Raw genomic sequence first — 16,240 nt, 5'->3', positions numbered from 1 at the left:
ATCTGTTTTCACGAGAAGCCACTTTGAAGATATCAATATGTAATACAACCACCATTGTTAATTCCCTACCACTTTGTTTGTAACTCTGTGTTGTCTGTATTGTGCTTGTGATATGTTGTAAAATGTTGTATGTCTGTTAATGTTTGCCTCCTTTTATCTTTAAAATTAAAAAAATTTTTAAAAAATAAATAAATAAATAAATAAAATAAAACGAGAATGTGGATGTGGAGGGACACAGGGATCCTCCACCAGCCGCTTAGGGCTGTAGCAGGCTGGGCGGAAGACCGACGCCACTCACCGCGCGGTAACCAAGTCGGAGGAAGCCTAGCCAGTAACCTCCACCGGAAGGACCACACACACCCCCGCCTCCCCCGGTGCGCAGCGACGTGTGCACTGCGCGTGCGCAGCCCCCAGCGAAGCCCCGCCCAGCCTGTGACGCGCGTGCGCGTGGGTGGAACCCGGCTCGCGGGGTGGTGGGGTTGTGTCTCGTGCGGAGGTGTGGCGACTCCGGCCGCGACACGGGAGCGGGGAACCCCTCCGTGCACCCCTCCGTGCACTGGGTCCGGGGCGCCGAGCAGGGTGAGCGCACGGCGTGGGCGGGGTGGGGAAGGTCGGGACGGCCGGGTCGCTGGTCCCGCGGGTCGCCTTCCACGCGGCTGCGCTGGGCCTCCCCGCACGTCGGGCTCTGCCTCCGAGCGTCCCTGCCCCTCGCGTCTTCATTCACGCTCCTTCCTTCATTCTGCCGGCCCTGCTGACGCGCCCAGCGCTGTGCCGCCCTCCGGGAGCTTGTCAGGGCAAAGAGGTCCAGCTCCCCCTGCCCCCGCTTGGCTGACGCGGGACAGTGCGCTCGGGGCTGGGGAGGTGACAGAGGAGCGCGCGCGGGGGTGGGGATTGCTTCTACCTGAGCTGTCCCGGACCAAGGTGGACAGGCAGGACCCAAGAGGGCTCTCTCCGTGGGACGCATTTGCAGCGGAGAGAATAAGCTCCAGGGGCCGATGGGTCCAGGCAGGAAGGTTTTATCCCTGGAAGCCATAGCGTGGTGATAGGAGCGGAGAGAAAGCCTGCATTGCTGGGTGGGTCGCGGTGAACGCAGCGCCTCGCCCTGGTGTCATCCACCGTCTGCGGTGAGTCCCAGGTGTCTGTCCCGCATTTCTGTGCCGGGATGCCAGTGCTGAGCCACACACCCTCGTCCTCCAGGAGGCAGGACTCCTCTGGCCCAAAGCCATCAGTGGTAGACTCTCAGACCTCTGGAAAGAGCATCCTTGGGGAGACGTGGGTGCTGAATGCTGTGCTGGGCCGTCCCTCTGCCCACTGTGCCGAAGAGAAGCGTTTTAGTGAAGCGACAGAATGGTGTCGCTATTCTGTTAGCAGTGTATGCGTTCCTGGAGAAGCTGGCAACCATACTGATACAAGCCAAGAATTGCCGGTGGTCCTCTGCTCCTGTCGTGCAGTCGGGTGGCTGATCGGGTATGTGTTGCTGTGCCTCGCATATCCCTGTGTGGAACGCAAGAGGTGGGGAGCTGTTCCTACAGAGAACTCCGGAAGTGCCTCTCCTCCAGGCATCGGGTGAAAGGAGAGAGCAGGTGGTGTTGACAGGGCTGATCAGGAATGGATTTTTGCCAAGAAAAGTCTTTTTACATCTTCCGGGAGAAGGGGTGTAGGTTTGCTGATGTACTTTATTTTTGGACACATTTTTGGCTTAGGTGGCGGTCATTTGGCGTCATAGCCCTTTCCTATTCTTTAAGTGAAAACCTGGCCGGCACATTCGGCAGCACCGGTCAGAATCACCTGGAGCGTGTGTCTCTGAGAGCCAGACTGCATCCCAGCTCCTGGAAAGCTAGCAGGTTCTGGATAGGTTTCTGCCTCAGCACACTGGTCCACACACAGCTCTCCTCTGACTCACGCCCCACCTGATAGGGTGGCCCTGGCCAGAGCCAACCTGTGTTTGTGAACCCACACCCACTTTCTGCCCGACCTCTCACCCTTTCCTGCCTGGCTTCCCTTCCCTACAGCCTCACTCCTCACTGCAGTAAAGAACACTACCCCCAGGTGGAGTTATTTTCACCTCAAGTCTCTGGGGAGTGCCAGCAGGGCCCATGGAAGTGCGGTGTACCCTCCTGCCAGTGTCTTAGCTGTGAGGAACCCCTTTACTCTGAAGTGAAATTGGGGTGCACGGTGGACCTCGATGCAGAGCTGGCCTGTGGGCCCAACTGTTTTTATCTGCACTTCCTCTTTGGACTGTTTATGACATCCTGCACTTGCTGGTATGTGAGTTCCTGTGGGTGTTGCTTGGTTGTCTAAAGCTGTCATATATTTCTAGGGAATGTGCAAACACAGAACTCCTTGTTTGGAGGCAGAAGTCAGGGACTCATCCACCCTGCCACGTGCCACTGCATAGCCCCAGGCACACCCATTCCAGGTACTGTGGGGCTTGGGCGTCCTGGGAAACAGCAGGCAGTGACAGAAGCCTGTGGGTTCCTGATAGGAGATGGTATATCAGGGGCTTTTAGCGGGTAGGTACATTTCATGGAGACCCAGGCTTGCTTGAGATCTGGTAGACACTTGTCCGGCTGGTCCTTCCGCTCACAGTATTTAGCTTGGCACTGGCAGGATTCCTGAAACCTGGTTTTGCATCAGATTTTATGGTGCATTCTCATGGCTACATGGTGTCAGTGTTGCTTTGTGTCCTCACTATTAATCCCTGAAGTTGACCACTTCAGAACTTTCTCTGTAAATACCATGTCCACTTCTAATGAGCATATGCGAAGGTTTGGGCCATGGTAAGCTAGGAGGGGAAGCCTGCGAGAGAGGTGGCTTCAGGGTGACATCAGCTGCCTTGGGATGAGCATTCGCCACACCACGTGTCTCTCTTGATCTCAGCTAAAGTCTCTTAGTGCAGGCAATTCCCAGGTACTGCCTTCCAGCCCGACATCTCACGCACGGAGCTGTCCCATGCTGACTGATGTCCCGTTGTCATGTCAAGCTCGGCGTGTGGGAAACCTACTCACTGTGCCTCCTACCACTCCCCAGTGGCTGTCACCTGGGTGCTGGGGCACCAACAGTGCCTCTTTCACTTCCTTCCTGCCCTGCTGGGCAGGTTGTGAAGCTCTGGGTGGGCAGATGCAGTCTCCTACAGATGCTAGTATTTCAGATGGGGTTGGCCCTGCCTCCAGAGAGGTCCCTTCCAGCCGCAGAGAAAGTGGGCCGTATGCCCAGCCCCATGGGTCATTCACCAAGGTGGTGGTGCCTGTAGGGCACCATGATCCTAAGGGAGGGACCTGCGCTGGCCTGGGCTCGCAGGGGTGTGGAAAAAGGACGAAAGTACATGATGCTAAAAACAAACAATAAAAAAACCCAAAGCTTAAAAATCTTCCTTCAGGTGAGAAGAGCCTGAGCAAGGCAGAGGCAGTCACCCTTGTTGGGGTGAGGCCGAGGGTGACTGGGACATTAAGAGTTTGAGTTTGAGGGACAGGACAGGCAGCCTCCCCACTGCATCCCGCCTGTGCTGCCTTTGTCCTCCACCCACAGGAGTCATCTGTGCTCCCAGCCTGGCCTCAGCCATTGAAGTATTTGTTGTTGTGATAAAATATACTAACATGAAGTTCACCATCTCAGCCACTTCCAAGTGCGCAGTTTTTGGTGCAGTATGTACAATTGCTGTTCAAAGGTCACTGCCAGGCACATCTGAGCTCTGCGATCTCCCAGTGGAGATTGCCCAGTCCTCCTGCCTCCCACCTCAGCCCTGGCGCCTCTGTGGTCCTTGTGGGGCTGGCTCATTTCATGGAACAGAATACTTTGCAGCTTCCTGCTGTAGCCTATGTCAGTTTCCTTCCTTTTTATTTTCATTTTACTTTCTTTGATCCCAGGGCCTTACATATGCTCTACCACTGAGCTCCTCCCAGCCCCTTTCCTTTTAAGACCAGATAGTGTCCTGTTGCATGAATAGACCATGTTTTCTTATCCATGTGACTTTATTTCCAGGTGTTTTTTTTTGTACTGGTAATCAAACTCGGGACCTCACACTTGCCAGGCAGGCGCTTGTGCCTCTGAGCTTTGTCACCAGCCTATCCGTGTGACTTTGGACATCCAGGTTGCTGCTACCTATAGAATTTTGTGACAATGCTTCTATAAATGGGAGGCTGCACATAGGTCTTAGAAATCCTATTTCACTTCTTTAGATATACTGTATACCAGAAGTGTATTGGTGCATTTTGTGGTGGTTCTGTTTTTTATTTTTGGAGGAAGTTGCACACTGTTTTTCATAGAGGCTGCCCCATTTTACATTCCCACCGGTAGTATACAGGTGTTCGTTCTCCCACGTCCTCATCAGTGTGTTATTCACCGGAGGGTGGTGTTGCTGCTTTTGGTAGTATCCCTCATAATAGATGTGAGTGATATCACGTTGTTTTGTGTTTCCCTAGTGAGTAGTGATGTTGAAGCATCTTTTAATATTCTTCTTGGCCATCTGCACATCTTTGGAGAAATATATTTTCTTTTTTCTGTATGGAGTGTTGAGGATTGAACCCAAGACCTTGTACATTTACCTATTTTTTATTCAGATTATGGTTTGGGGGGCTGGGGATTTAGCTCAGCTCAGCTTGCCTGGCAAGCACAAGGTCGTGAGTTCGATTCCCAGTACCGGAAAAACAAAAAAAAACAAGATTATGGTTTGGTATTGTTGAGTTTGAATTATTTATGAATATTAATTCCTTACCAGATCAGATAAATAGTTTGAAAATATTTTCTCCCGTTCTGTAAGTTGCCTTTTCATCTTGTTGGTCGTTTCCTACGTGGTGCAACAGTTTTTTAGTGTGGTATAATCCTGCCATTGCATTTTTGTGCCAGCTACCCGTGTTTGGTGTCCGATCAAAGAAATCCTCGCCAGTTTATCAGCTGTGTTCTGTGCTGTGAGCATGGGCAGCTTACCCAGTGCTTCAACCCTCAGCTCCAGCCACTCCTTCCAGGGTCACATGCAGGATGGAACGAAGCCTCTGACCCAGGAGAAATGCAGCCTGGTTTCCAGTTGAATGTTTTATCCCTGGACCATGTGACTTCAGACACAGACCGGAACCTCTCAGCCTAACAGCCTTCCCTCTTTCCCTCCCACCTTCCAGCAGCGGTGGCACAGTCCCGAGCAGACTAAGAAATGAGAAAAATACCCAACCATGGGGCCCTGCGGATGACGAAGGTGGCGTACCCCCTGGGGCTGTGCGTGGGCCTGTTCATCTATGTCGCCTACATCAAGTGGCACCGGGCCTCCACCCCCCAGGCACTTTCCTCCATCACCGGGGCAGCCCACCTCTCTGCGGGGTCGGCTGCTCGTGCTCATGAGGTCTTCTATGGAATCATGTTTGATGCCGGGAGCACTGGCACCCGCGTGCACGTCTTCCAGTTTGCCCGGCCACCTGGAGGTACCTGGCCTGACCTTGAGGCCCTCTGCACCCACACAGAGGGTCCGCCCTCTCCCAGGACCCCCAGGGTCACCTCACCACAGAAGACGGTGTGGGCTGAGCCCTGCCTGAACACCCCTGGCAGCTGGTCAAGGTGCAGCTGCCAAGAGCTGGGAGGGGGCTCAGCGGGGAAGCACTTGGTACAAGGCTCCAGGTTTGCAGTCTAGGGCCAAAAACTGACGGGGCAGGGGGAGGAGAGGGAGAGAGGCGGGGAGACAGGAAGAGAGAATAGATAGAAAAATGTAGATAGATGGGTGGCTGTGGAGAGAGGCTGAGTCAGTGTGGGTGGCCACATACCTACATTCTCCAGGAGCCCCGATTATCTTAGCAAGCAGAGACCACCACAAAGAGCACCTGAGACCCTTGAGGACATTGCTGCCCTGTCCTCTCCCCATAATCACTGGGAGGGCCGGTAGCCAGGACCATGACAGAGGCCAGGGGTCCTGTCGGGAGTTTAAAGCAGGAAGTAGCCCGAGTCAGGCCATGGCACAGGAAACGCGCAAGGAGCTGGCAATGGGGATGCAGACAGCCAGGGCAACGGTGAGAGGGGCCTCAGCAGGGAGGACCTGAGCCTGTGCTTCCCAGGGGGGCTGAGGCGGGCAAGCATAGGTTTCTCTTACACAGAGCCCTCGGTGGCCACCTGTCCTGTCTCACCAGAGGTTTGTCCTCCACAGTGCCCTTTGCCTGGCTGTGTGCCTCTGTGGTGAGACCAGCGCACCCTCTTGGGCCCTAGATGGCTTGCATAGCCGTCATGCTGGCATCTGCCAGTTGCCACCAGATACTTCTAGGACCTCTCTCCAAAGTCATCATGGCATGTTTTGTTTATTTCTGATTTTGTTATATTTTTATGTTTGACTAGAAGTTTGCTTTTGAAAAAAGTTCAAAGCTTTATTTAAGATAATATACCTATAAAATCTGCATCAAAAATTCAAACTGGGGGTGGTGGTACCTGCCTATAATTCCAGCACTCACGAGGCTGATACAGGAGGATTGCCATGAGTTTGAGGCCATCCTGGGCTACATAGAGAGTTCAAGGCCAGCCTGAACTGCATAGTGAAACCCTGTCTGAAAAAGACAAAAAAAAAAAAAAAAAAAAACTGGGTTTTTTGAGGGGTAGCACTGCAGATCAAATGTAGAGCCTCACGCTGAGCCACCCCATATGTTAAATACAGCACAGTTCTGGCCCACACATGAGGGATCTTATCCTGCTAAACTAAGGGGCACATGTAGGCAAGAAGGGCCAAAGAGCCCTGTTGTTCTGAGATTGGTCCATATGGTCAGACAGTTGACTTTAAAAAGCCTGGCTGCCTTGGTATGGTGACATAAGCCTATAGTCCCAGTACCTGGGAGGATGAGGCAGGAGGGTTGACAGTTTAAATCCCATTTGGGAAATTTATCAAGACCCTGTCTCAGAAAATTAAAAAGGGTTAAAGACATAGTTCAGTGCAAAGACCCTGGTACCAAAAGATGTCTGGCTAGTCACAGTTGTATATCTTCATACATTCATGTCTGTTTTCCTAGATAAACTTACTTTTCTCTTTGCTGAGACAAAATACCTGGCCCCCAAAGTTAAGGGAGGAGAGGTTTATTTGGCTCGCGTGTAGAGGTTGCAGTCCATAGTTGGCTGGCTCCAGGGCAGGGTGGTGCAGCAGACGGGCATTGCAAAGCAGAAGACAAGCAGCAGCAGCAGCTATATGCAACAAGCAACAGTAGCAGCTTCTTTCTGTCCCTTTGTATTCCCCTGCTGGTAGCACTCCCAGCTAGAGCTATGCCAAAGCAATCAGTGGACTGATTTAGTAATCACACACCCTTACTCCCAGGATCACACACTCTAGATCCCACCATCACTGAACAAGCCCCACTGATAACTGCATGAGGCTTTGGGAGCACACCTGGATATAAACCATAACATGAACCTTTTTAAAAGTACTTTCTTTTCCTTTAGAGACTCCCACCTTGACCCACGAGACCTTTAAAGCGCTGAAGCCAGGGCTTTCTGCTTATGCTGATGATGTGGAGAAGGTAAAGACCTCTGTTGCGCCCCCGGCACCCTTTCCCTGTGTGGTTAGGTAAAGCCCACTCTTTCCCTTTAGGTTTGGCAGGCAGAGGAAAGTAGTCCTGTGGTGCTGCTTGGGGCGCTGGGCCTGGAGCACGGCTGGAGTGTGGGGGGAGCAGGTCTGTTCCAGCCTGCTGGCCCCCACACGCAGGCCCCATACCACCAGAGGCTCAGCGTAGCTCAGAAGCACAAACACTGCAAACCTACAGCATATGTTACTTGAAAGCTTAGTTAATTTTTTCACTAGTCTTGTGGGTTTTGCATGATGTTCTTTCTTTTTTTATTTTTAACATGCTAGGGATGGAGCCTAGTACCTCGTGCATGCTGGGCAAGTGCTACATCACTGAGCTACACTCTTAGCCCCATAGTGTATTTTTAACTTTAGTTTTTTTGCTGTGGGTGCTTTGATTGAAGAAAGACTAAAAACCTAGGTAAAGTGAGAAGGTACTATATTCCGGAGGCTAGGAGTGCAGCCCAGAGATAGACCTTTTGCCTTATGTAGGTGAGACCATGAGTTCTATCCCAGGCACTGCAAAACTGTTGTTCAGAATCCACACTCTCCTGAGCCGTCTCCACTCCATGCTGGTGCTGACACTGACCTGTCCAGCCCAGGCGTCTCCAGCACCTAGCGGTGACATGGTTCCTCAGTGCAGTGCTCAAGGGGTGGAGTTCAGTATGGAACCCAAACTGCTGTTTACAGCAGCCTCATGAGATCAAGGAGTCCAGACCTGTCAGGCTTCCTGGGGGCGGGGGGGGAGGGGGTGACAGCAGGGCACTGTCACCCAAGAAGGCGAGAAAGATGCTGTAAAGGGTGGGCTCAGCCTCATGGCCCTAACTTGCCCTCACCCTGTGACATTCTATGCCCAGGGCTTCACATTAGCCTGGTCCCTCTGCCCTACACACTGTCCCTGTCCTCTTCTGATTTTAGAAGTGACAAGAAAATCATGTTATAAATCCAAAGGGCAGGAACCCCAGCGCTGAGGAGGCTGAGGCAGGAGGACCACTGCAAGTTTGAGGCCAGCCTGGGCTACAAAGTGAGTTCAAGGGCAGCCTGAACCACACAGTGAAACCCTGTCTCAAAAACAAAAAAAAAAAAGCTGAAGGACGGAGTAGCATTGTGACCCTAGGTGCTGGGTGTGACAGGCTCTGCTTTGCTGTCACAATGTCCGCAGAGTGCTCAAGGGATCCAGGAGCTGCTGGATGTTGCTAAGCAGGACATTCCGTTTGACTTATGGAAGGCCACCCCGCTGGTCCTCAAGGCCACAGCCGGCTTGCGCCTGTTACCTGGAGAGAAGGCTCAGAAGCTGCTGCAGAAGGTAGGCTCAGCACAGGGCTCCTGCACACCAGGCACCAGCCTTCAAAAGTGCTCATGCTTTGGAAGGGCAGCCTGCCCTGGGACTCGGTGGGGTTGAGCGCTGTGGGCACTGAGCTTCACTGGCTTCTGTCAGATGTTCATATGTGTCTGCCCTGGGCCAGGTGTGGTAGGCACGCCTGGGCACGCCTGTAATCCCAGCACTCGGGAGCCTGGGGCAGGATCACAAGTTTGAGGCTGGCCTGGGCTATATAGTGAGATTCTGTCTCAGAAAGAAAAACAGGCTTGGCTGCCCAGGAGGCCCCTCAGCCTTGGCTGCCACCCTGTGCTCCTCAGGGTCTGTGTGTCTCTCCTTGAGGCTCCCGCTCCACACCCCTGTGAAAGGATGGCCTGTCCCGTTTGTCTATCAGGGTCCCTCACTGGGGTGTGAGACTTGGGGTGGGGCAGAGGTACTGAAGTTTCTGGGTGCCGGAGCAAACTGGCAGTGTCCCTGGAGCGGCGCCCACCAGATCCCCAGTCTCGGCTCTGCTGTTCCGCTTCTCACCCTTTGTCTCACCTTCCAAAGCCAGGCAGCACTTTGGGAAGCAGCACAGCCCCCTTCCCCAGCCCACGCACTCCCCAGCACAGCCCAGGAGAGTCTCCTGGGTGGCGTGTTCCTGAGCTAGAGGAGGCTTGGACCGAGTGTGATGAGAGTGGGCATTGCCTCTGGGAGCAGGTGGCGTCCCAGTGTTCTGTTGCCTGGAAACCACTGGCCTCCCATTCCAGAGGGTGAAGACGTCTCTCTGCATGCAGGTGAAGGAGGTGTTTAAGGCATCACCTTTCCTGGTAGGGGACGACTGTGTTTCCATCATGAACGGAACTGACGAAGGTAGAGTGGCTGGAAGCACCTCCACGCGTGGCCCTGGAGACACCCCATGTGCTGCTGCTGCTGCTTGGAGTCCGTGCACAGGGCTCCCTCCTCAGTCGGATGTGGGTGATTGGGTTTGCAGCCCATTCCCAGTGCAGGTGTCCCAGGGCATCTTTCCAGCACCAGCATTAGAGACAGATTCTCATCTGGGCTCATGGTAAACCCAGCACAGATGGAGTTTCTGAAAATGTCACGCTTGGAGAGCACATACAACTCCAGCCGCTGCCGAGTTTAGAACATTGCAGCTGCATTGCTGATTCTGAGTCATCTAGGTTCCTCACTGACCCTGCTTTTAATTTCAACCTTAAGAGTAGGTTCTCTTCCTCTTCCAGAAGAGGACGCTGGGACAAAGAACTGTAGGGAGACACAACCTTGGGTGACAGGTTCAGGTTTTAGCGTGGCGTCTTCTAGAACAGTCGGGTGGAAGCCGTGGGATTGTGCCTGCCCAGCACTTCTCTGGGTGATCTGGAGGGTGGGGGTGGGGGAGGCCTGGAGGAAGAGGCGCACATCCTGGGGGCTGTGTGGACCCTCTCGGGTGCCAAGGACCCCCCTGCACCACTGTCTTGCAGGTGTCTCTGCGTGGATCACCGTCAACTTCCTGACAGGTGCGTGTCACTTGGCCCCACAGGTAACATCCTGCCACAGTCCTGGCGGGCTTCCTGTAGGACAGGGCCCTCGTGTCTGCAATTCTCAGGGCTCAGCACAGAGGAGGGCTCACAGGAGGACATGGAGGGGTCCCCTGCCTGGGCTGCTTCGCTCCTTCTCTCGTGTTGAGGACGCTCAGCTGTCCAGATACCCAGTGCAGATGCCTGTTAGAAACCAGCCAAAAGGAGCCCTTTTTCAAAGATTATTCTCAGCATGTGTCCCTTCACTGGAAGTAGGGAAAGGCTGCGTCTGATGTAGTATATAAGTGAGTTTCCTGGCAGGATCTGCCCTTCGCGGGGTGGAAAGAGATTGAGGGGGTAGGTGGGGAGCCTCTACCTCGATGCTTCTGGGGAGATGGAGACGGGAAGGCTGCGGCCTCAGTCCCACAAGCCACAGCCTCCTCCCCATTGCGCAGGGCCCGTCCATCATCTCAGCTGGTGTCATCCACATTAGAGCCATGGCTGATACCACCTGATCTTTTCCAGTAGACGTGGCACCTTTCCGCGAACATGTCTAAACAGTGGAGCAGCTTCTCTGCCTTGGTGTCCTGTCCATTGAAATTGGCTCTTCGCCTCCTCTGCCTTCCTGTCCTCCCTCTTCCCTAACACTGTTGTCTTCCCGCCGTCCAGGCAGCTTGCGAGGCCCGGGCAGGAGCAGCGTGGGCATGCTGGATCTGGGCGGCGGGTCCACTCAGATCACCTTCCTTCCGCGGGCCGAGGTAAGCAGCCCTGCCAGCCGTAGGGGCAGTCAATAGAGCATGGCGCCCATGGGTGGCTCCTGCCTGGGAAACAAACTGAAATGGAATCTGTCTGTAGTGGGACAATGAGCCAGATAATAACCAAGTGCCCTGCATGCTGGGAGGTGCCAGGAAGTCCTCACTGTCTGGGAGACAGAGCCCCAAAGAGCAGGAACGCTCCCTCCTCCTTGACCCTGGCTGAACCCTACCCAGGCTGGGTCAGTGCTGCCGGGGAGGGAGCAGTCTGGGTGCTTCATGTTCCCTGGCTGGCTCCTCAGTCTTCCACAGCAAGGGACTGAAAGCAAGCTCTGTAACTCTCTCTGTCTGAATGTCCTTGTTCTTCCAAATGACCCAGGACACGTAATCTGGTGTTTCCACAGGGCACCCTGGAGGCCTCCCCACCTGGCCACCTGACGTCCCTGCAGATGTTTAACAGGACCTATAGGCTGTATTCTCACAGGTTGGTTTCCAGGGTCGGGGAAGTCACAGCCCCCTGGCGCCCCTGCTCCAGCTTCCTTCACTGCCCACGTCGGGCCTAGCCAGGTCCTGGGATCCCCAACCACTACCTCACTCTGTTATACTTCGGAGGAGGCTTGGGAGAGATAGGGGAGCCCAGTGTGTGCAGGATGCTTCTGAGCTACCACCTGCCACGTGGCATCTTCAGTCCACTCCTCTTGTACCCCATGAAAACGGGTCCTGGCGGTGTCATAGCTCCTGCATGAGCTACTCAGTGAGGTCCCTTGATGCCTCAGAGACTCCTCGAAGGAGCAGGAAAGCTGTAGCAGCCTCCCTCCCGGGATGGGGCCACCTTACACAGTGGGCAGGGTCCAGCCATCCCTGGACCTCACCCAGGCGGACGTTGTCTCCACAGCTACCTGGGGCTGGGACTGATGTCGGCACGGCTGGCGATCCTGGGTGGAGTGGAAGGGAGACCTGGTGAGTGGAGTGTGCTGCTCAGGGCTCTGCCCACCTTTGGTGAGAGGGAGGAGCCACCTGCCCTCTGTCCCCACTCGCCATGGTGGGACTGATCCAGGAGAGATGTTTTCCTCTGTATGAGTTATGATCAAAATGTGAACATTTAATTTTTTTATTTTTTTGAGACAGTGTCTCACTAGTTCAGGCTAGCCTTGAACTCACTATGTAGTCCAGGCTAGCCTTGAACTTATGGTGATCCTCCTTCCTCAGCCTCCCGAATGCTGGGATCACAGGCATGCACCACCACTCCTGGCAACATTTAAATTTTAGATAAGTATTACATAAAGATGCAGTGCCTCTGATCCCCTTCGGAATACTCCCCTTTCCTTTGAACACACTTGTCCTGTTGTTCTTGCCACATTCTGAAGCAGCTCTAGAGTCCTCATTCCTGAGTGTCTTTATGAGGTGTGATCAAAAATACTGTGAGTGGTGCTGTCAGATGCTGTCCAATGGAAAGGCAGGCTCCTAAAAACATCCACGTTATTTACTGAAGTTAGCACCATGTGACTTCTGGCTCCTTCCAAAATCAAAATGACCATGAAAGCTAAACATTTGAATGGATTCAGGACATTGAAGCAACCCGGATGATGCAACTGAAGACACTCAAGAAAGAGGACTCCAGAGCTGCTGCAGAAAGTGGCAGGGGTGATGGGATAAATATGTTCAAAGCCGGGGGAGGATTCAGAGGGAGTTAGTGGCAATGTCTCTGTAGTATAATAAAAGTTTTTAATTGTATATATTTACCATCTTTTTTGATCACACCTTGTACATTCTAAGTTCTTTTAAAAAGAGTCATTAATGAAATCACTACCTAAACAGACTTTGAGAGTCCAAGTAACTGTGCAGTCATCCACTACCTTGGGAGCCATCTTGCATGCCAGTCAGCTGCCTGTCACTGTGACCGGATCTCTGAGCCATCAGCTTACAAAGAGGAAAGGCTCGTTTCAGTCCCTGGCTCCAGAGGTTTCTGCCCATGGCCTGTTGGCCCTGTTGCTTAGGGACTGTGGGTGGGCACCAGATGGCATGCAGCAGCTGGGAGGCAAGGCGAGGCAGGGCTCAGGCTTGTACTGTGCCCTCTGAGGGCATTGCCCAGTAATCGACTTCCTCCCACTGGCCTCACCTCCCAGTAGCACCACAGGCTGGGCACTAGGCCTTTTACACAGGCCTTCAAAGCACTTAAATTAACCATAGCAACCTAAAAACCTAGTCCTTCTGGCAGTAGGAGGGTTGTGATGTGGTAACCCTGAGAGCCCCCTCTGTCCTCACCTTCGCTCTGTGAAAGGTCACAGAGCAGGCCTAGCTTCTTCTGGGTGTAGATCTGAGGAGCCAGGAGTTCCCTGGAAGGCTGCCTCACCCCAGACCCTTGGTGCCCCCCATTGGACAGAAGCGTTGTGTGTGTCCCCCATGCCTGGCATGGCCGGCTTTCCTGTGGGCACTGTCAAGTCTGGACAGTGCATGTGAGGCACCCAGGGCCCAACACATCCCTGGCAGCCACTTGCCCTCTGGCCCTTCCAGGGCTAGCTCTGCTGCCACCGTGGGACCCCTCGCCTGGGACATCACACCTCTCACGCATTGCTCAGCTCCTTCAAGTCCTGGGGGCAGCTTCCTGCTGGCTCCTCAGTGTGAAGTAGGGGCGCGTCAGCAGGGAGAAGGAGGCACCTGCTCCTCCGTGCAGCTGTGATGCCCTAGCCTGGCCTCCACCCACTTCCAGTGCAGACCTGGCCAGAGAGGTCAGCAGCAACACTGGGGTGGGCAGGCAACCTGGGACACAGAGCCAGCTCTTCCCGCGCCAGCTGTGGTCCCCGCTTTGGTGCTCTAAGCAGCACGGGGTCAGTTTGTAGTACAGTGGCATCTGGTGGCACTCGACTGCCCCTGCCACCAATCTCTGGTTTCTCACGACCATGGCCATCTGAGAAGCTGGGTAATGATGCCCCCTTGGGGTCACCTCTAGGGACACGAGCTGTCAACTGTCACCTGGCAGTGTTTCCACACAGAGGAGGCTGTGGAGCCTCCAATAGTCCAGAGCTGGACTATCCTGAGTCAGGTCCCCTCTGTCACCAGCAGGAAATGTGTCCCCTTATGCCTGGTGCCTTTGTTCTCCATCACAGCCCCTCCCAGCTCCCGGAGGCCCCTGGCTGACAGTGGCGCCATGGTTTTCCTCCCCGCTTTCTTCCTTTCTTTCATCTTTTCTTTTTTTCAGCCAAGGACGGGAAGGAGTTGGTTAGCGCTTGTCTGTCTCCCGGGTTCAGAGGCGAGTGGGAGCATGCGGAAATAACGTACAGGATCTCAGGACAGAAGGCAGGTATGTGGGTTGCTGCCCATTTGTGGCCTGTGAGGGTTACACAGCAGCCCACCGGCCTCATGCCTGTCCACACACCTGTCAGGCAGTGACAGCAGACAGGCCCACACCTGCTGGTCAGGTGCTGCTGCCCGCACCTCCCTCCATGTGCCATGGGCTTCTGCAGGGCAGCCCTGAGCACCTGGCACTGCAGGGCCCATAACCACGGCTGAGCTGCAGCAGGAAGGGCACCACTACTCCTGTACAGCTGCTGCCTGGGCCCTGCCCAGACGTCCCTCTGGATTCCTCCCTAGAGGAGGATCAAAGTGTCATGCCCAGGCTGGAAATGGCCTGGCTGTGTCCACCTCCAGGGACCAGGCGGCTCCCTGTGACCAGGGGTCTTGGTGGGACAGCAGCCCATGGGAGAAGGTGCAGGGAGGTCCCTGCGGGACTGAGGTGTCACCCTGGAGGAGGGAACCTGGGGGTGATGACTGTGGCCAGGCATCGATGGCAGAGCCAGGTGCCCAGGGTCCCCCGGGGCCAGAGCAGCCCATGCCAGGCCCTGCGGCAGTAGGAGGTGGTGCCAGGATCCCACCAGGTAGCACTAGCCTGGGCAGCACTGGAAGGGCGAGAATGGCAGACCAGGCAGAGTCACTCACAGGTGTCCACAGCAGTGACCTGGTCGCTGCAGTTTGCTAACCTCCGGGCCTGTGTCTGGGCTTCAGCCACATGGTGGCCTTTGTGACCCAGGAGAAAGCAGTGCCCCCATTGGGGTGGCAGCTGTCGTCTGCCTCTGTGGGCAGTGGGTCTGTGGCACTGGTCCACCTGTGTCAGGCGCTTGCCCCCCTCCTGCAGGGCGTCTCCATGAGCCTTGTGCCAGCAGGGTGTCTGAAGTCCTCCGAAACAAGGTGCACAGGGCAGAAGAGGCAGGACACGTGGACTTCTATGCCTTCTCCTACTACTATGACCTGGCGGCCAGTGTGGGTCTCATCGGTGAGAGTGGCTGGTGGGGCCCAAGCCAGGGCTGTGGTGGACAAGCGACATGCAAGTGGTGGGGGTAGAGGCAGGTGCCCCCATATCAGAGCACTGAGGCACCTTTCTAGAGACACATTAGCTCCCGGCGCCACTTGGCAGTGCCATGTCCCTGAGGTGTAGATAGTCATTTAGGGCTGACTCCTTCCCACTGGAAGGCAGGTCTGGCTCAGCCGACCCAGGCACCCCCATCCAGGACTCCCACTGCCCACCCTCCTCAGCACAGGAGCCAGGCCTGGTGGAGAGGCCTGGGGTTCCGGGCTGTATGGCACTGTTGGAGAGTTGCTGGCATTTTAGGCGTGGAGACTGGGATCTTTTCAGTAAGTTGAGAATATCAGAAACCATTGCTGGCTGTGAGGATAGGAGTGCTGATGCTTTGAATAAAACCTGGAGGAGAAAGGTGTGCACCCCGCTACACGGCCACGCTGGCCATGGCCACCGTGCGGGGCCACCTGGGCCTGGCTGGGCTTGGGTTAGCACAGCCTGCCGGGCCTGCTGTCCCCCCCAGGGGTGGCTCTAGAGACCAGCTGTTCAGAAAAGCCACTGCAGCTGCCTGCCAGAGTTGTGCTGCCTGCTCCAAAAGAGCAGCATGGGCCAGGTGCCCTCCTGGGACAGCCACCCACCTGCTCTTAACACATGGCAGGTCAGATGGCTCCCACTTTATTTCAGAATGTTTTTCTCCACAGTTGAGAAATACTAGCCAAGCCAGGTGTGGTGACACACATCTATAATCCCAGCACTTGCGAAGCTGAAGCAGCAGGATCACTGTGAGTTCAAGGCCAAGACCCTGTCTCCAAAAAAAAAAAAAAAAAAGAAACACTAGCCAGGTGTGTTGGTGCACACCAATAG

At 54.7% G+C, this 16,240-nt stretch overlaps 1 protein-coding gene across 5 annotated transcripts; it reads left to right on the top strand.

The window, feature by feature from the left end:
- Positions 1–436: 436 nt before the first annotated feature.
- Positions 437–15,352, top strand: LOC102018147 (ectonucleoside triphosphate diphosphohydrolase 6-like; the record flags this gene model as incomplete). Of its 5 annotated transcripts, XM_005415133.2 has the most annotated exon segments (13): positions 437–579; positions 1,369–1,467; positions 2,321–2,419; positions 5,118–5,411; positions 7,396–7,472; positions 8,679–8,822; positions 9,611–9,686; positions 10,295–10,330; positions 11,000–11,088; positions 11,487–11,566; positions 11,978–12,042; positions 14,282–14,383; positions 15,215–15,352. In XM_005415133.2, coding segments are annotated over 10 exon segments (1,072 nt in total), but the record flags the coding sequence as incomplete, so codon positions are not given.
- Positions 15,353–16,240: the final 888 nt, after the last annotated feature.

Source organism: Chinchilla lanigera, unplaced genomic scaffold (assembly GCF_000276665.1).
Source record: "Chinchilla lanigera isolate Chin_1 unplaced genomic scaffold, ChiLan1.0 scaffold00446, whole genome shotgun sequence".
Taxonomy (NCBI): Eukaryota; Metazoa; Chordata; class Mammalia; order Rodentia; family Chinchillidae; genus Chinchilla; species Chinchilla lanigera.
The sequence above is the reverse complement of the archived record's forward strand: the minus strand, read 5'-3'. Positions and strand labels throughout refer to the sequence as shown.